The sequence below is a fragment of the Pseudophryne corroboree genome, chromosome 2, assembly GCF_028390025.1.
Source record: "Pseudophryne corroboree isolate aPseCor3 chromosome 2, aPseCor3.hap2, whole genome shotgun sequence".
Taxonomy (NCBI): domain Eukaryota; kingdom Metazoa; phylum Chordata; class Amphibia; order Anura; family Myobatrachidae; genus Pseudophryne; species Pseudophryne corroboree.
In genome coordinates, this window is record NC_086445.1 from 546546212 (window position 1) to 546570064 (window position 23853).

A 23853-nucleotide genomic window follows, 5' to 3' on the forward strand; every position below is an offset into this window, starting at 1 on the left:
GAGAAAAGAGGTTTATATTGCTGCCCAGGGCGCCCCCCCTGCGCCCTGCACCCTTACAGTGACCGGAGTATGTGAGGTGTATGGGAGCAATGGCGCACAGCTGCAGTGCTGTGCGTTACCTCAGTGAAGATCATGAAGTCTTCTGCCGCCTCTGAAGTCTTCTTTTCTTCTCACACTCACCCGGCTTCTATCTTCCGGCTCTGTGAGGGGGACGGCGGCACGGCTCTGGGACGGACGGCGAGGGTGAAATCCTGCGTACCAATCCCTCTGGAGCTAATGTTGTCCAGTAGCCTAAGAAGCAGGACCTAGCTTCAGAGAGTAGGGCTGCTTCTCTCCCCTCAGTCCCACGATGCAGGGAGTCTGTTGCCAGCAGAGCTCCCTGAAAATAAAAAACCTTACAAAATACTTTCTATCAGTAAACTCAGGAGAGCTCACTGAAAAGCACCCAGCTCGTCTGGGCACAGTATCAAACTGAGGTCTGGAGGAGGGGTATAGAGGGAGGAGCCAGTGCACACCAGGAACTAAATTCTTTCTTAAAGTGCCCATGTCTCCTGCGGAGCCAGTCTATCCCCATGGTCCTTACGGAGTCCTCCAGCATCCTCTAGGACGTTAGAGAAAAGTGAAAAACCCTCATGTCGACCTAATGACCATGTCGACCTAGTAACTCTGTCGACCTAATGCATGTCGACCAATAGTGGTCTACCTAATGACTGTCGACCTAAATCTTGTCGACCTAATGACCCATACCCTGCCCATCAGACCCCTTCTTATATACCTCATATCTGCTTACATGCCCATAAGCCCCCTCCCCAATAGCCCATCAGATCCGATCTCCCACATGCCAATCAGACCCCCCTGCATCCTCAGCAATGTGATGGGCTTTCCCACGCACATTAATGGAACCATTTAGAAAGGTGCTGCATGCTGTACATGATTTCTATAGCAGCCTCCTTGAATTTCAGTAACACTTTCTTTATCATCCACTAGGGGTCACTGGAGTACTCTTGGGATATGGACGGGCTTCCGTAGGAACAGCACTGAATATTTAAATTTAGAACACTCCACCCCTCCATATCCCCGAGCACCTCTCAGTGTTTTTTCTGTGCTACACGTAGCAACAGCTCTGTGACTGAAGTCACGATTACTTGAAGAATTTTTATTTTTTATTTTTATTTCTTTTTTTTCGATTTTACATCCCTTTCCCCCTTCCAAAAGGCAGGGTCAGGGATTGTGCAGCTGCTGAAGCAGCAGCGGCGTGTCGGGCCTCTCTGAAAGAGCTCCCTCACAGCCATACAGACACACAGTTCTCATGTGTGCACAGGCTGGCCGGCGCTTACTAAGAAGCCCCGTCGGAGCCTCATGACAGACGCATAATCAGGTATGTGAGGGGGTAGAACGGAGGCGGTCAGCTTCCGCTGCCGCCCCGACGTGTGGGGAAGGCGCTGGTGGCTTTTGCTGTATGCTGCGGCCGGCCGCCGGGGGCCACTGTACTACACTGCTCCCGCGTCTTTGAAGGGTCCGGTCGCCGCTTCTCCCGCTGCTCCGGCGCTTCTCACAGGGTACCCGTAAGTCTCTCAACGGGTCCGCCCGCCGCTTCTCCCACAACTTCCGACTGCCTCTTCAACGCTGCTGCCCGGGTCCCATAGCGCTGACACGCGTTCCCAGGGCCCGGGGTGCCGCTGCCCAGCCCACACTGCACGCTATGGAGCAGATGCGAGGGGGGGGGGGGAAAGGACAGGAGCAACAGGCTGTGGATAGTATAGCACATATATAACTATATAATGATGTTTATACTGGCAGGGAGGCTGTTTTATAATGATTACACAGGCTGTTAATAATATCAGTATGAAATGCACTGTGATTATATGTATAAGCATGGCAGCCATTTTAACCATGTTTCTGTGTCTTCATGCTGTGATTCCAGAACGTTCCTGTCCTACATCTCTACTCCACCGGAGGCGCAGGGGTGTTAGTGGGAATTTGGGATCACATTTCAGAGTACTGACCACGTGTACTGCATTTGGCCAGTTTTATATACAGAGACACCTTACTGCTATTTTACTGAGTCGTGCAGGTGTCTGGTTTTTGTGTATTGTATTGTCTGTCGCCATAATGAGTAAGGCACCAGCAAAAACTAAAAAGCATAATTGCACTGTAACAGTGTATTACCGGATGGATCTACCACATGTACAGTATGTTTTGTGAATTCGGTTCAGAATACCATTTCTGCTCCTGTTTTACAACCAATTTCCTCACCGGACCCTCCGTGGGGTATGTTAGTAAATGTACTGGATAGGTTACAATCAGAATTGACCGCCGCTCGTCAGGAGCGGGAAACGGTAAGATCTGAGTCTAGGGTGAGACCGCCAGAACTACCGGAGGCGTCTCAGCCTTGCGTAAGGTCCAAATCCATTTTGGGTAAACGGGATAAATTTCATATGTCTTATGATTTTCCAGTGTCTGCTATGTTGCATTCTGACGATTCCATGCCAGACCTCACGGAACATGAGGGTGAGGAGGGCGAAGTGGAGTCAGATGGCGAGGATGTTAACAGTTCCGGCATTGATGATCTCATCAGAGCGGTACGTCAGTCTCTGAGGTTTCCTGAAACTGAGGAGCCTCTCACAAATGATCAGGTCGTATTTACTAAACGACGGAAGACGCCAATAAGTTTTCCTGTGTCGGATTCTCTAAATCAGATGTTAGTAGAAACACGACAGAATCCAGATAAACGGTTTTCTATACCTCGCAGATTTAAGTCTAGTTATCCGTTTCCAGACTCGGTAACGTGTACATGGGAGAATCCACCAATAGTTGATTCGTCAGTATCCAAGCTTACCAAGAAATTAACCATACCAGTGCCAGCAGCTACTACGCTTAAGGATCCTTCAGATCGCAAGATAGAAACTATGCTAAAATCCATGTATGTAGCAGCAGGTGTGATGCTGAGACCTGGATTGGTTGGCATTTGGGTCACTAAGGCGCTCATAATATGGCTTACAGAACTCAAATCTGATTTACATGACGAAAACCTGATAATTCTTGTAAATCAAATGATTGAGGCTGTAGAGTATCTCTGTACAGCGTCTACTGACGTCTGTCAGCTCACTTCTCGTATTTCATCGTCGCTAGTTACGGCACGACGAGCACTCTACCTGCGTACTTATCATGCGGAGGCAGAGGTCAAACGAAGTATAGAGGCGTTGCCTTACGATGGCAAGAAGTTGTTTGGTCCAGAATTGGACGCATGGATTGCGGAGGCTACGGGAGGTAAGTCTGTTTTCTTACCATTGCCTCCACCGGTTCCAAGAAGAAGGTACGCTGGACCTTCGTTCAAATCCTTTAGACCTCAGCCCTTTCGAGGACGTGGCAGAGGATCAGCCACGCCTGCTAGACGTGGTCGCGGACGTGGTTTCCATCAAACCAACACAACTCGCCAAGACGCTAAGGTTACCGACAAGCCAGTGGCATGACGGGCTACCAGCCCATCTCGGTTCTCCAATTGTGGGAGCACGCCTTCAGACGTTCCATGTGGCGTGGTTCCACACATCCGCGGATGGCTGGATCCGCAATTTAGTGTTAAAAGGTTACAAAATAGAGTTCGACTGTCTTCCGCCTCTGCGGTTTTTCAAGACAGGATTGCCTCTGTCGGACGACAAGAGGACGGTTTTGCAAATTGCCATTCAGTCCCTACTGGATTCGGCAGTGTTGATTCCGGTCCCTGTACACCAACAGGGTCAGGGTTATTATTCAAGTCTGTTTGTGGTCCCGAAGCCGGATGGCTCAGTCAGACCAATATTGAACTTAAAGGGGCTCAATCAGTACGTAACTTACTACAGATTCAAGATAGAGTCTCTACGTTCGGTGATTGCGGGGTTAGAGGCAAAGGAGTTTATGATTGCGCTAGACCTCAAGGATGCGTACTTACACATTCCAATTTGGCAGCCTCATCAGAAATTCTTACGGTTTGCAATACGCCAGAACCATTACCAGTTTCAGGCTCTACCGTTTGGCCTGTCATCAGCGCCGCGGGTATTCGCCAAAGTGATGTCTGTGATGATAGCTCACCTCAGATCCCTGGGAGTGACAATAGTTCCGTATTTAGACGATCTGCTCATCAAAGCTCCGTCTCAACAGATACTTCTCCAACATGCGCTGCTAACATACAATGTACTGGTTCACCACGGTTGGATTGTCAACTTCAAGAAATCACATCTAATTCCGTCTCAACGCCTTCAGTTCCTAGGTATGATTCTCGATACGGTCAATCAAAGAATTTACCTACCACAGCAGAAAGTACAAATGCTACGCCATCTAGTACAATTAGTGCTCAAGCCAGGCACAGTGTCGGTACACTTGTGCATTCGCCTCTTAGGCACAATGGTGGCAGCTTTCGAGGCGCTTCAGTTCGGAAGATTTCACTCTCGTCCATTTCAACTGAATGTGCTTGCCCAGTGGTCGGGCTCGCATCTGCAGATTCACCACAGGGTGAGGTTGTCGCCAACAGCAAGAGTATCTCTGCTCTGGTGGCTCAAGGAACACAATTTAACCGCAGGAAGACGGTTCGGAGGTTGGAATTGGATAATTCTAACTACGGACGCCAGTCTCAGAGGTTGGGAAGCGGTAATTCAAAATTGTCAGCTCCAGGGTCTCTGGGCGGATCACGAGAAATTGCTGTCTATAAATGTTCTAGAACTCCGCGCAATTTACAATGCGCTACGACAAGCAGTGCACATGCTTCGCTCTCAACCTGTCCAAGTGCAGTCGGACAATGCGACGGCGGTCGCATACATCAACAAACAAGGAGGAACGAGCAGCCGCATGGCAATGCGGGAAGTAGCTCGAATCCTCAATTGGGCGGAATGCCACCAGGTGATATTGTCGGCCGTGTTCATTCCGGGAGTGGACAACTGGGAGGCGGATTATCTCAGTCGTCGGGATTTTCATCCAGGCGAATGGGCATTAAATCCAGAAGTGTTTCACATGTTGGTTCAGCGATGGGGTTATCCTCAGGTGGACCTGATGGCGTCTCGACACAATCACCAGACATTCCAGTATGTGTCCAGAACAAGAGATCCAAAGGCAGTGGCGGTGGATGCTCTCACGGTCGAGTGGCCGTACAGTCTTGTGTATCTGTTTCCACCGTTTCCGTTGCTCCCTCTGGTGCTAAAACGAATCAAAAGAGAGTCGGTCACAGTCATACTAGTGGCGCCTCATTGGCCTCGGAGAGCTTGGTACTCGGATCTCCGAGGATTACTCGCAGACGATCCTTGGCCGCTCCCGCTACGTCCAGACCTGTTACAACAGGGTCCATTCCTTTACCCCGATTTAGCGCGGCTGCGTTTGACGGGGTGGCTGTTGAGACCGCCCTCTTAAAAAGGGAGGGCATCCCAGATTCAGTTATACCAACCATGTTACGAGCTAGGAAGCCGGTTACGGCAGCTCATTATTACAGAATATGGCGTGCCTATATAGGTTGGTGTGAAGCTCGGAAATTCCCGACATCATCTTTCAAGTTATGCCGCCTTTTGTTGTTTCTACAAACAGGGTTAGATGGAGGTCTGCGTTTATCTACACTAAAGGTGCAGGTATCTGCTTTGTCAATTTACTTTCAAAGACGATTGGCTCTATTGCCGTCTATACGCACTTTTTTCCAAGGTGTCCTCAGAGTACAGCCTCCATTCATTCCACCTACAGCGCCATGGGACTTGAATCTGGTTTTAGAGTTCTTACAGTCTTCATATTTTGAACCCTTACAGCAAGTGGATATAAAGTTTCTCACTTGGAAAACAATTTTTCTTCTAGCCTTAGCTTCGGCAAGGCGTGTTTCGGATTTGGGTGCCTTGTCATGCAAGGCACCGTATTTGGTGTTTCATGATGACAGAGCGGAACTTCGGACGAATCCCGCCTTCTTACCAAAGGTAGTGTCATCTTTTCACATCAATCAACCAATAGTAGTTCCTGTGTTGACAGCACATTCTGGAACTCTGGATGTGGTACACGCATTACGCGTTTATGTATCCCGAACGTCTTCAGTTCTTAAGACGGATACGTTATTTGTTCTCTATGATGCTGCCAAGATAGGTTGGCCAGCATCTAAACAAACTTTATCCAGATGGATAAAACTGACCATACGTCAGGCTTACCTTCATGCTAGGTTACAACCGCCTACGTCAGTAACCGCTCATTCCACACGTTCTGTGGGAACTTCATGGGCAGCTGGTCGTGGGGCTTCTACGACGCAGCTTTGCCGTGCGGCTACATGGTCTTCAGTGCACACGTTTGTGCGCTTTTACAAGTTTGATACGTTTGCGGCATCAGCATCTAGCTTTGGCCGTCTAGTGTTACAAGTGCCAAACAGCTCTCCCGCCCACGGGGGAAGCTTTGGTACGTCCCAAGAGTACTCCAGTGACCCCTAGTGGATGATAAAGAAAATAGGATTTTGGTACTTACCAGGTAAATCCTTTTCTTTGAATCCATAGGGGGCACTGGACGCCCACCCAGAGCAGTTTTACCTAGTTGTGGTTAGTTCTGAGGATCTTATGGTAACACACTTTCACCGACTGGTTCAAATTACAAGTGCTGGTTAGGGTGTCAACTGTTTAGTTGTCAGTAACGTTATGTGTTAACTTCGTTATTGTCAGTTATGTTATATGTAATACTCCATTGTCAACATCTCTATAGTTCCTGTTCGGCTCAGTAAAAAAACACTGAGAGGTGCTCGGGGATATGGAGGGGTGGAGTGTTCTAAATTTAAATATTCAGTGCTGTTCCTACGGAAGCCCGTCCATATCCCAAGAGTACTCCAGTGCCCCCTATGGATTCAAAGAAAAGGATTTACCTGGTAAGTACCAAAATCCTATTTTCCCTCACCTGTAGTGTTTATATTTCATAGCTACATTAATATTACATGGGGAGTAGAAGTGGTAATGGACTGTCAGACTACATACAAGGCAGACATTACACTGGACACCTTGTTGATATTGGTGCAGTTTCCGTTTGTAAATTCTGCACAAAGAAACAACGTAAAAAAAACCCAAATACCTGAAATCCTGGTGCGTTACACCGCCCTCCTTTTCAGTTTCCTTTGAATTCAGAGCATCACTTGGATCCCATTTTCTGGATGGAGAAATATTCGACCTATGTCGTTCTCTGTCCCAGTTCCCCCTACAGTTGGAATAGAGGCCAGTACAAGGTTCAAGGTCTCTGTTCATTCTGTGCTTAAATGAGATCAGAAAGGTGGCTCACACACAACGAGTAACCTTAATTTCTACATCCGTAATTCATAATAACAGGCCTCCGCTGTCAGCACTCTTACAAATGGTACTCAGTTTTATCTATGTAATCTATTTCCTGTGCATTACATGTGTGCGAGTGACTGGGTTATCAGCAAGATTGGACCTGTGTAAAGAGTGAAATAAATATCACATATACTATTTACTCTGTACTTTGGATACACTTGGTGGTATTCAAATGATATATCCCTCCTAATCTCCGATCTAAAGTGATCCCTGTTATGCAGCTAAAAATCTGATTACTTTGGGCGCGATAAATAGTTGGATGCTTGCTGAAATGATGATACCATGCCTGTCAGCAGAAACAGAACAGGTGTGGAAGGGGGTGAAAAGAATTGAATACCGCCCATTGTGCACTATTAATGCTGTGTATCCAGTACTTTTATTAAATGCTAAAAAGTGGGGGTAAGCGACATGCAGCACTCCAGCTGCTCCCAGCATGCCCTGCTACAGATTTAGCAAGCCCCAACAGCAAATCTGTGACAGGACATGCTGGGATGTATAGTGCCACAGCAGCTGCAGTGCTATAACTGGTGGATACATTAATTCTGTACCTTTTTGGGGAGGCTGGAGGAGATGTTGGGTTGGGAGGCACCCAAGGAATTTTCCTCTCTCGGACAATGGGATGATTCTCCTTCAGCTTGAATGCCACAGTTTTCTCCTGAAAATGCGCAGGTTGTGTTGGGTTTATCTTTCGAGGCTGTCGGAATCCCTGGAGGATCATATACAGAGTATATTCTGAGTGATTAATAATTACACTTTCCTAAGTCTCAGAGTAATGGGACCAGGATCCACAGTCTGTAATACCGGCAAACTGGAAACTGTACTGAACCATCAATTTCCACCATGTTAAAGAAATAAACATAACATAAAATATCTGGGTAAATTCAGACACCTCTCTTTTCTGATTATACATGCATTACTCATACACCTGTGTGGTGGTGGGAGTATTCAGCAGTAGGAGACAGAGCAGCTGTGCCGCTGTCTATAGGTTTGAAGCTGAAAGGTGGACATTACACTAGAACTGTGAGAGCAATCATGTTATCTGGCTGGACACCAACCATGAGTTGTGTTTGCCTCAAGCCACAAATATTTGCACATACTGAAGCTATGGCCATAACAGAGTGGGCTATGCCCTTTGACTACTTTAACAATACAATCCGTAAGACCTCTTGCTAGACAATGCCCTTACTTGGAGGTTGTCCATGATACGCACCTTCAGGAAAAGCAAAAATGTTTCAGCCTGCCGTGATAAAATGTACATGCCCTCCTTAAAGTATAAAGTGTGCAAAGATCTTTGAATGGTGTTTTCAGGACTGGAGCAAAAGGATGGCAATGCCAGTTCTTACATAATATGGAATGTAGGTACCATTATTATTAGGAACGGAGGATTGCTTATTAAGACCACTTGAATAGGGTTCAAATAAAAATCCTGGCATCATAATGCACATATTGCTAGCAGGAAGAGTACTGTAAAAGATTACTCACCTAACGGATCATCTGTTAAAGCGCTTTGGGCTACAGGGGAAAGGGAGCAATCAAGGGTTTCACCTAAGCCCTAATATGCTTAACTGCCTGTAAGAATCTGGTTATAAATTTGTCTTGTGCCAAGTTTTTAAGAACAAGGTTAGTGCTGAAACATGAGAGTCATGTCTATCTGTAGCCCATATTGTAATAATAATCCCGGAATCAAAGCTCTCTGTGCTAACCCTATGGGCTTTCTAAAGAGAACAGAAGTAAAACTTCTTCCAGGATCTACTATAATATGCTGAAGTCATAGTTCTCCAGCCTCCCAGACAGTATTAATGCCACCCTGAGGAAAGATATACCCCATTCTGAGTTCCAAGGGCACTGTCATAGCACATAAACCCTACTATACTATTGCACATGACTCAAGCCATTATTGTATCTGTACAGATGTGCTATTATAAATCTTTGCTACAGTCGCACCAAACAGTCCCTCTTGGCGCCCCAGGTCCTGAGAGACTCTGCTAGAACCAGGCCTCTTTTTTGCCAAAAATTTGACTAGGATGCACCAGGAGACTGTGTAAATCTCCTATATATTAGCCCTGTGACTCTGTGTCTGCATTTCTAACGCTGGGTGGAGTCACAGAGCCTGCCCTGTACCAGTGACAGCCCACCTGGGTGGAGTCACAGACCCTGCCCTGTCCCAGTCTCAGCACAGCAGAACGGACCACTACAGACACACCACACTGCCAGGTAAGCTAGGAGACCCACACACCCCTCTCCTGTAAACACCCACCACCACCTACTGCAACCACCTTACCCTCCACGGCGCCACACACAGCCGCTAGCCCGCCCGCCACCCTCCCCTTCCTTCTCTTACAGTGCTGCCGCGCCGACGGCGCCACACACGGCCGCTAGCCAGTCCGTGGCTAGCGCGCCCCCCCCTTGCATCTACAGTGCTGCCGCGCAGATGGCGCCACACACGGCCGCTAGCCAGTCCGCGGCTAGCGCGCCCGCCCGCCCCCTTCCGGGATTTCTGAACCAAATCACATCCTTTTTACCTTACCAGAGATGGTAAGAAGTTTGCAATAAAACCTATAGAGAATTATCACCAAAATTGAAGAGGTCTGTTTGCGCGAATCACGATCAAAGCCCTTTTTCACACAAAAATGGGTTATAGTGGCCAATTGAAATCCTCCTAAACGCGCTGTACACTGTACAGGAGGTCGGGTCTTTCATACGTTCTCTTAAAATTAACACAAGCGGCAGATACAAGTAAATAAACACCCCTTACAAGGGACTGCCTTCCTTCAGATCAAGAATACAAAAGACCACAGAGGAATTGATGAGGAAGTCTGATATACTGCCAGGGTAAACGTCTTTCCTATCTGCCATTCAGCAAGTGTGAAAATTAACCCCATAATGGTGGCTGGATGGATGAGATTGAAAAACTGATAAAAGGAAGCTGAATGGCAACATAACAATTGTACTATGGTATACCGATCTATTTTATAGCCATATGATCACTGTATACAAAATGAAGCACTAAGTAAAACATTACATTTACTGACTACAATGAACAGATGTGTTTATACATTTTGTACCTTGGGTCTGTGAGGTATCAAAACTCCTTTGTTCTTGTTCTGTCCAGACTCCTTTCTAGGCAAACCTTTCAGATGACCAGCCTGAATTAATGCTTCCAGCCCTGCCCTAAGGGCCGCTTTCCTCTCTGGTGAAGAAGGCTTAGGTTCTGCGTGGGCGGCACCAATCACTGATTCTGGAGGGTTATCTGTATAAACGGACACAGTAGCCTTTTGAAGAATGAAATATAATGTCCTACATGAACTGAGTAATGAGTTAGCTAGTACAGGACAATGCCATATAGAACAGATACTTCATGTGTGACCTGGCAGATAAGGAATAATACAATAGGGAAGCAGAAATACAATTCTCTATAGCAATGAAAGGGTTAAAAACTTTTCCTGTTTTAAGACAAAAAGAACTGCTTTATTTGAAGTATAAAATAGACTGTAGGAAAAAAGTGCAAAACAACACGCACTTAATCGTGGACAAACTCCAAATTGCCTTTTTAAGACTGACCAAAGCAAGAGGCCCTTATCAAATAAACCCCTTCCTCAAGGCACAGCTCTCACCAAACATTTGAGTGTTCATATTGCACGTTATTAGGGACTGGGAACTAGAGATGAGCGGGTTCGGTTTCTCTGAATCCGAACCCGCACGAACTTCATGTTTTTTTTCACGGGTCCGAGCGACTCGGATCTTCCCGCCTTGCTCGGTTAACCCGAGCGCGCCCGAACGTCATCATGACGCTGTCGGATTCTCGCGAGACTCGGATTCTATATAAGGAGCCGCGCGTCGCCGCCATTTTCACACGTGCATTGAGATTGATAGGGAGAGGACGTGGCTGGCGTCCTCTCCATTTAGATTAGGAGAGAGAGAGAGAGATTGACCTGAGGCTGATACTGTAGAAGAGAGTGCAGAGTTTAGTGACTGACCACAGTGACCACCAGCAGTGCAGTTGTTTTATTTAATATATCCGTTCTCTGCCTGAAAAAAACGGTACACACAGTGACTCAGTCACATACCATATCTGTGTGCACTGCTCAGCCCAGTGTGCTGCATGCCTGCATCATCTATGTATATATTATATATCTGACTGTGCTCAGCTCACACAGCTTATAATTGTGGGGGAGACTGGGGAGCACTGCAGTGCCAGTTATAGGTTATAGCAGGAGCCAGGAGTACAAGACAGTCACATACCATATCTGTGTGCACTGCTCAGCCCAGTGTGCTGCATCATCTATGTATATATTATATATCTGACTGTGCTCAGCTCACACAGCTTATAATTGTGGGGGAGACTGGGGAGCACTGCAGTGCCAGTTATAGGTTATAGCAGGAGCCAGGAGTACATATTATATTAAAATTAAACAGTGCACACTTTTGCTGCAGGAGTGCCACTGCCAGTGTGACTGACCAGTGACCTGACCACACTGACCACCAGTATAGTTAGTAGTATACTATATTGTGATTGCCTGAAAAAGTTAAACACTCGTCGTGTGACTTCACTTGTGTGGTGTTTTTTTTTTTATTCTATAAAAAACTCATTCTGCTGACAGACAGTGTCCAGCAGGTCCGTCATTATATAATATATATACCTGTCCGGCTGCAGTAGTGATATATATATTTTTTATATCATTATTTATCATCCAGTCGCAGCAGACACAGTACGGTAGTTCACGGCTGTAGCTACCTCTGTGTCGGCACTCGGCAGTCCATCCATAATTGTATACCACCTACCCGTGGTTTTTTTTCTTTCTTCTTTATACATACATACTACTACATCTCTTTATCAACCAGTCTATATTAGCAGCAGACACAGTACAGTACGGTAGTTCACGGCTGTGGCTACCTCTGTGTCGGCACTCGGCAGTCCGTCCATAATTGTATACCACCTAACCGTGGTTTTTTTTTCTTTCTTCTTTATACATACATACTACGACATCTCTTTATCAACCAGTCTATATTAGCAGCAGACACAGTACAGTACGGTAGTTCACGGCTGTGGCTACCTCTGTGTCGGCACTCGGCAGTCCGTCCATAATTGTATACCACCTACCCGTGGTTTTTTTTTCTTTCTTCTTTATACATACATACTACTACATCTCTTTATCAACCAGTCTATATTAGCAGCAGACACAGTACAGTACGGTAGTTCACGGCTGTGGCTACCTCTGTGTCGGCACTCGGCAGTCCGTCCATAATTGTATACCACCTACCCGTGGTTTTTTTTTCTTTCTTCTTCATACATACATACTACGACATCTCTTTATCAACCAGTCTATATTAGCAGCAGACACAGTACAGTACGGTAGTTCACGGCTGTGGCTACCTCTGTGTCGGCACTCGGCAGTCCGTCCATAATTGTATACCACCTAACCGTGGTTTTTTTTTCTTTCTTCTTCATACATACATACTACGACATCTCTTTATCAACCAGTCTATATTAGCAGCAGACACAGTACGGTAGTTCACGGCTGTAGCTACCTCTGTGTCGGCACTCGGCAGTCCGTCCATAATTGTATACTAGTATCCATCCATCTCCATTGTTTACCTGAGGTGCCTTTTAGTTGTGCCTATTAAAATATGGAGAACAAAAATGTTGAGGTTCCAAAATTAGGGAAAGATCAAGATCCACTTCCACCTCGTGCTGAAGCTGCTGCCACTAGTCATGGCCGAGACGATGAAATGCCAGCAACGTCGTCTGCCAAGGCCGATGCCCAATGTCATAGTACAGAGCATGTCAAATCCAAAACACCAAATATCAGTAAAAAAAGGACTCCAAAACCTAAAATAAAATTGTCGGAGGAGAAGCGTAAACTTGCCAATATGCCATTTACCACACGGAGTGGCAAGGAACGGCTGAGGCCCTGGCCTATGTTCATGGCTAGTGGTTCAGCTTCACATGAGGATGGAGGCACTCAGCCTCTCGCTAGAAAAATGAAAAGACTCAAGCTGGCAAAAGCAGTAGCACCGCAAAGAACTGTGCGTTCTTCGAAATCCCAAATCCACAAGGAGAGTCCAATTGTGTCGGTTGCGATGCCTGACCTTCCCAACACTGGACGGACGCCCCCTGCAAGTGCTGGAAGGAGCACCCGCAGTCCAGTTCCTGATAGTCAGATTGAAGATGTCAGTGTTGAAGTACACCAGGATGAGGAGGATATGGGTGTTGCTGGCGCTGGGGAGGAAATTGACCAGGAGGATTCTGATGGTGAGGTGGTTTGTTTAAGTCAGGCACCCGGGGAGACACCTGTTGTCCGTGGGAGGAATATGGCCGTTGACATGCCTGGTGAAAATACCAAAAAAAATCAGCTCTTCGGTGTGGAACTATTTCAACAGAAATGCGGACAACAGGTGTCAAGCCGTGTGTTCCCTTTGTCAAGCTGTAATAAGTAGGGGTAAGGACGTTAACCACCTCGGAACATCCTCCCTTATACGTCACCTGCAGCGCATTCATAATAAGTCAGTGACAAGTTCAAAAACTTTGGGTGACAGCGGAAGCAGTCCACTGACCAGTAAATCCCTTCCTCTTGTAACCAAGCTCACGCAAACCACCCCACCAACTCCCTCAGTGTCAATTTCCTCCTTCCCCAGGAATGCCAATAGTCCTGCAGGCAATGTCACTGGCAATTCTGACGAGTCCTCTCCTGCCTGGGATTCCTCCGATGCATCCTTGCGTGTAACGCCTACTGCTGCTGGCGCTGCTGTTGTTGCTGGGAGTCGATGGTCATCCCAGAGGGGAAGTCGTAAGCCCACTTGTACTACTTCCAGTAAGCAATTGACTGTTCAACAGTCCTTTGCGAGGAAGATGAAATATCACAGCAGTCATCCTGCTGCAAAGCGGATAACTGAGGCCTTGACAACTATGTTGGTGTTAGACGTGCGTCCGGTATCCGCCGTTAGTTCACAGGGAACTAGACAATTTATTGAGGCAGTGTGCCCCCGTTACCAAATACCATCTAGGTTCCACTTCTCTAGGCAGGCGATACCGAGAATGTACACGGACGTCAGAAAAAGACTCACCAGTGTCCTAAAAAATGCAGTTGTACCCAATGTCCACTTAACCACGGACATGTGGACAAGTGGAGCAGGGCAGGGTCAGGACTATATGACTGTGACAGCCCACTGGGTAGATGTATGGACTCCCGCCGCAAGAACAGCAGCGGCGGCACCAGTAGCAGCATCTCGCAAACGCCAACTCTTTCCTAGGCAGGCTACGCTTTGTATCACCGGTTTCCAGAATACGCACACAGCTGAAAACCTCTTACGGCAACTGAGGAAGATCATCGCGGAATGGCTTACCCCAATTGGACTCTCCTGTGGATTTGTGGCATCGGACAACGCCAGCAATATTGTGTGTGCATTAAATATGGGCAAATTCCAGCACGTCCCATGTTTTGCACATACCTTGAATTTGGTGGTGCAGAATTATTTAAAAAACGACAGGGGCGTGCAAGAGATGCTGTCGGTGGCCAGAAAAATTGCGGGACACTTTCGGCGTACAGGCACCACGTACAGAAGACTGGAGCACCACCAAAAACTACTGAACCTGCCCTGCCATCATCTGAAGCAAGAAGTGGTAACGAGGTGGAATTCAACCCTCTATATGCTTCAGAGGTTGGAGGAGCAGCAAAAGGCCATTCAAGCCTATACAATTGAGCACGATATAGGAGGTGGAATGCACCTGTCTCAAGCGCAGTGGAGAATGATTTCAACGTTGTGCAAGGTTCTGATGCCCTTTGAACTTGCCACACGTGAAGTCAGTTCAGACACTGCCAGCCTGAGTCAGGTCATTCCCCTCATCAGGCTTTTGCAGAAGAAGCTGGAGACATTGAAGGAGGAGCTAACACGGAGCGATTCCGCTAGGCATGTGGGACTTGTGGATGGAGCCCTTAATTCGCTTAACAAGGATTCACGGGTGGTCAATCTGTTGAAATCAGAGCACTACATTTTGGCCACCGTGCTCGATCCTAGATTTAAAGCCTACCTTGGATCTCTCTCTCCGGCAGACACAAGTCTGCTGGGGTTGAAAGACCTGCTGGTGAGAAAATTGTCAAGTCAAGCGGAACGCGACCTGTCAACATCTCCTCCTTCACATTCTCCCGCAACTGGGGGTGCGAGGAAAAGGCTCAGAATTCCGAGCCCACCCGCTGGCGGTGATGCAGGGCAGTCTGGAGCGACTGCTGATGCTGACATCTGGTCCGGACTGAAGGACCTGACAACGATTACGGACATGTCGTCTACTGTCACTGCATATGATTCTCTCACCATTGAAAGAATGGTGGAGGATTATATGAGTGACCGCATCCAAGTAGGCACGTCACACAGTCCATACTTATACTGGCAGGAAAAAGAGGCAATTTGGAGGCCATTGCACAAACTGGCTTTATTCTACCTAAGTTGCCCTCCCACAAGTGTGTACTCCGAAAGAGTGTTTAGTGCCGCCGCTCACCTTGTCAGCAATCGGCGTACGAGGTTACATCCAGAAAATGTGGAGAAGATGATGTTCATTAAAATGAATTATAATCAATTCCTCCGCGGAGACATTGACCAGCAGCAATTGCCTCCACAAAGTACACAGGGAGCTGAGATGGTGGATTCCAGTGGGGACGAATTGATAATCTGTGAGGAGGGGGATGTACACGGTGATATATCGGAGGGTGATGATGAGGTGGACATCTTGCCTCTGTAGAGCCAGTTTGTGCAAGGAGAGATTAATTGCTTCTTTTTTGGGGGGGGTCCAAACCAACCCGTCATATCAGTCACAGTCGTGTGGCAGACCCTGTCACTGAAATGATGGGTTGGTTAAAGTGTGCATGTCCTGTTTTGTTTATACAACATAAGGGTGGGTGGGAGGGCCCAAGGACAATTCCATCTTGCACCTCTTTTTTCTTTTATTTTTCTTTGCGTCATGTGCTGTTTGGGGAGGGTTTTTTGGAAGGGACATCCTGCGTGACACTGCAGTGCCACTCCTAAATGGGCCCGGTGTTTGTGTCGGCCACTAGGGTCGCTAATCTTACTCACACAGTCAGCTACCTCATTGCGCCTCTTTTTTTCTTTGCGTCATGTGCTGATTGGGGAGGGTTTTTTGGAAGGGACATCCTGCGTGACACTGCAGTGCCACTCCTAAATGGGCCCGGTGTTTGTGTCGGCCACTAGGGTCGCTAATCTTACTCACACAGTCAGCTACCTCATTGCGCCTCTTTTTTTCTTTGCGTCATGTGCGGATTGGGGAGGGTTTTTTGGAAGGGACATCCTGCGTGACACTGCAGTGCCACTCCTAAATGGGCCCGGTGTTTGTGTCGGCCACTAGGGTCGCTAATCTTACTCACACAGTCAGCTACCTCATTGCGCCTCTTTTTTTCTTTGCGTCATGTGCTGATTGGGGAGGGTTTTTTGGAAGGGACATCCTGCGTGACACTGCAGTGCCACTCCTAAATGGGCCCGGTGTTTGTGTCGGCCACTAGGGTCGCTAATCTTACTCACACAGTCAGCTACCTCATTGCGCCTCTTTTTTTCTTTGCGTCATGTGCTGATTGGGGAGGGTTTTTTGGAAGGGACATCCTGCGTGACACTGCAGTGCCACTCCTAGATGGGCCAGGTGTTTGTGTCGGCCACTAGTGTCGCTTAGCTTAGTCATCCAGCGACCTTGGTGCAAATTTTAGGACTAAAAATAATATTGTGAGGTGTGAGGTATTCAGAATAGACTGAAAATGAGTGGAAATTATGGTTTTTGAGGTTAATAATAATATGGGATCAAAATGACCCCCAAATTCTATGATTTAAGCTGTTTTTTTAGTGTTTTTTAAAAAAAACACCCGAATCCAAAACACACCCGAATCCGACAAAAAAAATTCGGTGAGGTTTTGCCAAAACGCGGTCGAACCCAAAACACGGCCGCGGAACCGAACCCAAAACCAAAACCCGAAAAATTTCAGGCGCTCATCTCTACTGGGAACCCATGTAACCCATCACAGCTACAGAGACATATACACAGATCTTTTGTACCCACTGGAGTAGTAGTAGTAAAATGGACAGTATAGGAACAGCTGATAAAGCTAGACATCAAGATCAATTTAACCAACTTATTTTCCTACCAATTATCAACCACCTGATGGACACAATTAAGTGTTGAACGAGATATGAGACCACATGTAACCCTTTGTGTTTATTGAACTTTCAGGTTTATTTACTTGGTCACTTTTTACATTTATTGATTCTCTCCTATGACCTGCTTGGGGACAATAGATAACTGCTTATGGGCAGGACAAGTATAGTATGGCAAGTCTTCTTACTAATTAATCATTGTTCACATGACATTAATCTATTCCACAATTTCCCTGAAGATCTGTGAAGAGTCACAGACACTATGGGTGGAATTCAAATGTTTGAAAACTCAGTTGGGTGTCTGCTTTTTCCTATCTAATAGACAGGAATAAACAGACACCCAACCGGGTTTTCAAACATTTGAATTCCCATATATATATATATATATATATATATATTTATTTTATACATTATACTACAGAACCACACCCAAAAGAATGTTATGTTGACAAGCAGGAACTGGGCTAATTTGCCTCAACACAGAAAGCCACAGAAAGAATTCTGCATCCGCAATTCTCTGGTCAGCATGCTGGGCGGCCTTGCCTTGTGCTGGGCGGCCCCCTGCATGCGATTGTACGGAGTAGCAAATTCTTCCTTTTAGCAGAATCTGTTACTCAACCTGAATAGGATCCTTAATCAAAGGGAGAACTTAAGGCTTCCTATTTGGAGGAAACTCCTGAAAAACTCTTAAGTGGTGAGTGAATATTACCTGTTTCTCATACGTCCTAGAGGATGCTGGGGTCCACTTCAGTACCATGGGTTATAGACGGTTCTGCAGGAGCCATGGGCACTTTAAGACTTTTCAAGGGTGTGAACTGGCTCCTCCCTCTATGCCCCTCCTCCAGACCTCAGTTTAGAAAATGTGCCCAGGCAGACTGGATGCACTCCAGGGGAGCTCTACTGAGTTTCTCTGAAAAGCCTTACCGGTATGTTAGGTTTTTTATTTTCAGGGAGAACTTCTGGCAACAGTCTCCCTGCTTCGTGGGACTTAGGGGGCAGAAGTAGGAACCAACTTCCTGAATAGTTTCATGGCTCTGCATCTGGCTGACAGGACACCATTAGCTCCTGAAGGGTACTGAACGCTAGCTGCGGCTATGTGCTCACTCCCACAGCACGCCGTCAACCCCCTTACAGAGCCAGAAGGCAGAAGACAGGTGAGGATCTTCAATCAAAGTGACGGTTAAAGGAACCGCGCGAGAGCGCAGCGCGCCATGTTGCCCACACAGGCACTGCAGGGTGCAGGGCGGGGGGCGCCCTGGGCAGCATGAAACCTATTGAAACTGGCATAATAAGGGGCATAAGGTGCTGAGGCACGGTCCTACTCACGCCAGTATAAAAAATTACCTCATTAATGCTGAGGAGAAACGCGCCATTGAAGGGGCGGGGCTTCCTCCTCAGGCAGCCAGCATACTGCTCAGCGCCATTTTCTCTCCTTCCAGGCTGCAGAGAAGAACGCTGGTCCTCCTCCACTGCTGAACAAGTATCAGGGTGCAAAACAGAGGGGGGCGGCACAGTGAATTTGGTGCTATATAATTGTGTGATTAACATTATAAAAGCGCTGCATGTCAGTGGGCATTTTGTGTTTCACAGACATTGTGTTACTGGCGCTGGGTTGTGAGCTGGCAAATCCTATCTGTGTCCTTCTGACAGATTTTACTGTGGGTCTGTCACCTATAAGTCCCGGAGTGTCTGTGGTGTGGTTGTACACGTGTGTGACATGTCTGAGGCAGGGAGCTCTTCCCCTGAGGGAGCCATTTTAGGGACACAGAGTTGTAATGTGGTGGCGCTGCCGGCACACCATGAGCCTGAATGGGTGAAAGAATTACGTGATAGTGTGAATCATATCAGTAAGAGATTAGATAAGTCCGAGTCTCATGCAGAGAGCTGGAGAAAATCAGTAGAAGAAGATGTGATTTTTCATAGTTCTGCCTCTTCATCCACAGGCGACCCCGCTGGGTCACATAAGAGAACATTTGCACAAATAGTACATACTGATACCGACACGGACTCTGATTCCTGTGTCGACGATAGTGATTCCAGGGGGATAGATCCTAAAATGGCAAAAAGCATTCAATATATGATTGTTGCTATAAAGGAAGTTTTGGAAGTTACGGAAAGCCCTCCTGTACCTCAGGAGAAAGCTTATTTTTATAAAGAAAGGAAAATTAATGTAACTTTCCCTCCTTCTCATGAGCTGAATACTCTATTTGAGGGAGTTTGGGTAAACCCTGAAAATAAATTTCAGATTCCCAAAAGGATTCAGGTTGCTTATCCTTTCCCAGCAGAGGACAGGAAAAAATGGGAGTCACCCCCTGTATTAGACAGTGCCCTGTCAAGTTTAACTAAAAAGGTGATTCTCCCTGCACCTGGGACGGCTTCACTGAAGGAGCTGGCAGACCGCAAGTTGGAGACTACGTTAAAATCTATTTATGTGGCCAATGGTACACTGCTGAGGCCCACCATTGCTTGCACGTGGGTGAGTAGGGCTATCGAGAAATGGTCAGATAACTTGTCATCGGAAATTGACACGATAGAGACGAGATACTCCTAACGTTAGGTTATATAAAAGATGCTGCTGCATACATGCTAGAAGCCATGAAAGATATTGGACTTTTAGGTTCAAAAGCTGCTACCATGGCGGTATCAGCTCGGAGGGCGTTGTGGATTCGCCAGTGGAATGCTGATGCAGATTCCAAAAGAAATATGGAGGCTCTCCTGTATAAAGGAGAGGCCTTGTTTGGAGATGGGCTGGATGCGTTAGTCCCTGCGGCTACCGCAGGTAAGTCGACATTCTTGCCTTATGCTCCTGCACCGGCGAAAAAGACACATCACTCTCACATGCAGTCCTTTCGGCCCAACAAACACAAAAAGGCCAAAGGTTCCCCCTTCTTTGCAGGTAAAAGAAGGGGAAGAGGAAAGAAATCAGCAGCGTCTCCAGGATCGCAGGAGCAGAAATAAACACCTGCTTCTGCCAAATCTGCAGCATGACGCTGGGGCTCCCGTGCGGGAGTCCGCTTGGGTGGGAGCACGTCTGAAACTTTTCAGTCAGATCTGGCTTCAATCTGGCCTGGACCCATGGGTCTTACAAATAGTGTCCCATGGATACAAACTGGAGTTTCAAGACGTCCCCCCATGCCGATTTTTCAAATCGACCTTGCCAGCTTCACTTACAGACAGAGAAGTAGTAACAACTGCAATTCAAAATTTATGTCAGGATCAAGCCATTGTCCTGGTATCCTTGTCACAGCAAGGAGAATGTTTTTATTCAAGCCTTTTTGTAGTTCCGAAGCCGGACGGCTCGGTCAGACCAATTTTAAACCTGAAAAATCTGAATCTCTACTTCAAAAGGTTCAAGTTCAAGATGGAATCTCTGAGGGCGGTGATGTCCAGTCTGGAGGAAGGGGACTTTATAGTTTCGGTAGACATAAAAGATGCTTACTTGCATGTTCCCATTTATCCTCCTCACCAAGCTTATCTGAGATTCGCAATACAGAATTGCCATTACCAGTTCCAGACGTTGCCGTTTGGGCTCTCCACGGCACTGAGGGTATCCACCAAGGTGATGGCAGAGATGATGGTCCTCCTTCGACAACAAGGAGTCAATATAATTCCTTACCTGGACGATCTCCTGATAGAAGCGAGATCCAGGGAACGGTTGGTCCAGAACATTGCACTCTCCCTGTTAGTACTCCAACAACACGGTTGGATCATGAATTTTCCGAAGTCACAATTGGAACAAACAACAAGATTGTCCTTTCTGGGTATGATACTGGACACAGAAGTTCAGAGAGTATTTCTTCCAATAGAAAAGGCTCTGGAAATCCAGAGAATGGTCAAACAGATTTTGAAGCCAACAAGAGTGTCAATACATCAAAGCATTCGATTGTTGGGGAAGATGGTGGCGGCCTACGAGGCCATACAGTTTGGCCGATTCCATGCCAGAATATTCCAGTGGGAGCTGTTGGACAAGTGGTCCGGATCCCACCTACACATGCACTGGAAAATAATCCTGCCCTCAAAAGCCAGGATTTCGCTCCTGTGGTGGCTACACAGTTCTCACCTACTAGAGGGACGCAGGTTCGGGATTCAGGACTGGGTCCTAGTAACCACGGATGCAAGTCTCCGAGGCTGGGAAGCAGTCACACAGGGGCAAAGCTTCCAAGGAAAATGGTCAAGTCAGGAAACCTGCCTTCACATAAACGTTCTGGAATTGAGAGCCATTTACAACGGCCTTCTACAAGCGGTACATCCTCTTCAAGATCAACCCGTGCAGATTCAGTCGGACAATGTAACAGCAGTAGCGTACATAAACCATCAGGGCGGAACGAAAAGCAGAGCGGCAATGGCAGAGGTGACAAAGATCCTCCTCTGGGCAGAAAGGCATGCAAGAGCTGTGTCAGCAATTTTCATTCCTGGAGTGGACAACTGGGAAGCAGACTTCCTCAGCAGACACGATCTCCATCCAGGAGAATGGAGCCTCCACCAAGAAATCTTTGCAGAGGTGACAAGTCTTTGGGGAGTTCCTCAAGTAGACATGACGGCATCCCGTCTCAACAAGAAGCTTCAGAGATATTGTTCCAGGTGAGAGACCCTCAAGCAATAGCAGTGGATGCACTGGTGACCCAGTGGGTGTTTCGGTCGGTATATGTCTTTCCTCCACTTCCACTGATACCAAAAGTTCTCAAAATCATAAGAAGAACATGTTAGGGTCTCCTGCCCTGTGCTGCCACGTCGTCATGGCAACCGGGAGACAAGTGCTAGCAGAGTAACCTGAGCGCAGCGGATACTCCGGTTCGGGTCTTTTGCTGTGCAGTGGTTACAGGCTCTGTGCACGGTAGGGGATCCGGTGCTGGTTTTTGTGCTCACAGTCTGTGAGGTCTGAGTGGGGCGTGGACAGCACCTGCTTTATAAGGCCTCTTCTTAGGGTAAGCAGATGCTGCTGAATCTTTGTTGGTTAGTCAGTTCCTGAAAGTTAGCCAGTACTGTGTAGCTTTGTATTTGTTTGTTGCTTACTGCAAATAGGCCTGGAGATTTGGTATTACACTCTGCCAATCCAGACCTAGCAGTAAGACTGGAGTCAGTCGTTTAGCTTGCTGGGGTTCTGTTACTACTCTGTGAACTTAGCAAGTTTGCGGCTGTATTCTAAGACTTGCCTGTCTAATCCTGTCTCACTGTGCTAGGTGTCAGGGGTCAGTTTAGTGGCAGTAAGCTGAACCTGTGCACTGCAAGTGAGAATTAGGATTGAGGAGACTCTCCTTGTGTCTATCATTCCATCTCTGACCAAGGAGTTTACTGCCACACCCGTTGGTAACCCTTTAGGGTTTTGCTGTTGCCCTTAGCAACAGCATTTCGGGTTCTCTACGTATTAAAACACAACATCTTGCCTTTCTCATCTGAGCATTACTAATACAAGGGAGACACCCAGTTCCTTAGCCTCTGGGCTTCTCTGTTCACTTTGTGTGTATTTTGTTACCCTATCACCTTCTGTGTACGTTATGTCATATTCCCCAGTCTGTCTGTGAGTCCATTTGTTCTGCATAACAGTTCAAACACCAGTACATTCCTGCAGGCACTGGTGTGCATAACAGAACAAGGGTTCGAGCAATCCTCATTGCCCCAGATTGGCCAAGGAGGGCTTGGTATCCAGTTCTTCAGGAGTTGCTTATAGAAGATCCTCGGCCTTTTCCTCCCGCTGCAGCAGGGACCGTGTGTATCAAGACTTACCGCGGCTACATTTGACGGCATGGCTGTTGAGCGCCGGACCCTAGCCCGAAAGGGTATTCCCAAGGAAGTCATCCCCACTCTTATTCAGGCCAGGAAAGGAGTAACGTCTAAACATTACCACCGTATTTGGAGAAAATATGTGTCTTGGTGTGAATCCACGAAGGCTCCTACGGAAGAGTTTCAGTTAGGACATTTTCTCCATTTTCTGCAGGCTGGTGTGGATGCGGGCCTAAGATTGGTTTCAATCAAGGTTCAGATTTCGGCCTTATCAGTTTTCTTTCAAAAACAATTGGCCTCTCTTCCAGAAGTTCGGACATTCGTGAAAGGCGTGCTGCACATCCAGCCTCCATTTGTGCCTCCAGTGGCACCATGGGACCTTAATGTGGTGTTGCAGTTCCTTCAATCGGATTGGTTTGAACCTCTGAAGGAGATAGAATTGAAGTTTCTCACTTGGAAAGTGGTGATGCTTTTGGCATTGGCATCCGCAAGGCGGGTGTCTGAGTTGGGGGCCTTGTCTCACAAGAGTCCTTACCTGATCTTCCAAGAAGATAGGGCAGAGTTGAGAATTCAATGGCAGCAAAGGAGTGGGGAACTCAAAATGTGCGCAAGGCAGCTTTAACCGGTGATGATTGCCTAACGCGGTGTCACCATACCCCACTGAAACAGAAATTGCAAAAGA

The 23853-nt window shown here is 47.1% G+C and overlaps 1 protein-coding gene across 3 annotated transcripts in view; it reads right to left on the bottom strand.

Annotated features, from left to right (window-relative positions):
- KIAA0753 (KIAA0753 ortholog) overlaps positions 1-23853 on the bottom strand; it is a 206541-nt gene that overhangs the window by 79535 nt on the left and 103153 nt on the right. For all 3 annotated transcript variants that reach the window (XM_063954311.1, XM_063954312.1, XM_063954313.1), the window contains 3 exons: positions 10367-10551; positions 7850-8007; positions 7045-7167 (listed from right to left, as the gene is read on the bottom strand). In XM_063954311.1, coding sequence (XP_063810381.1) covers positions 7045-7167; positions 7850-8007; positions 10367-10551 — 466 coding nt within the window. The remainder of the gene's footprint in view (positions 1-7044; positions 7168-7849; positions 8008-10366; positions 10552-23853) is intronic.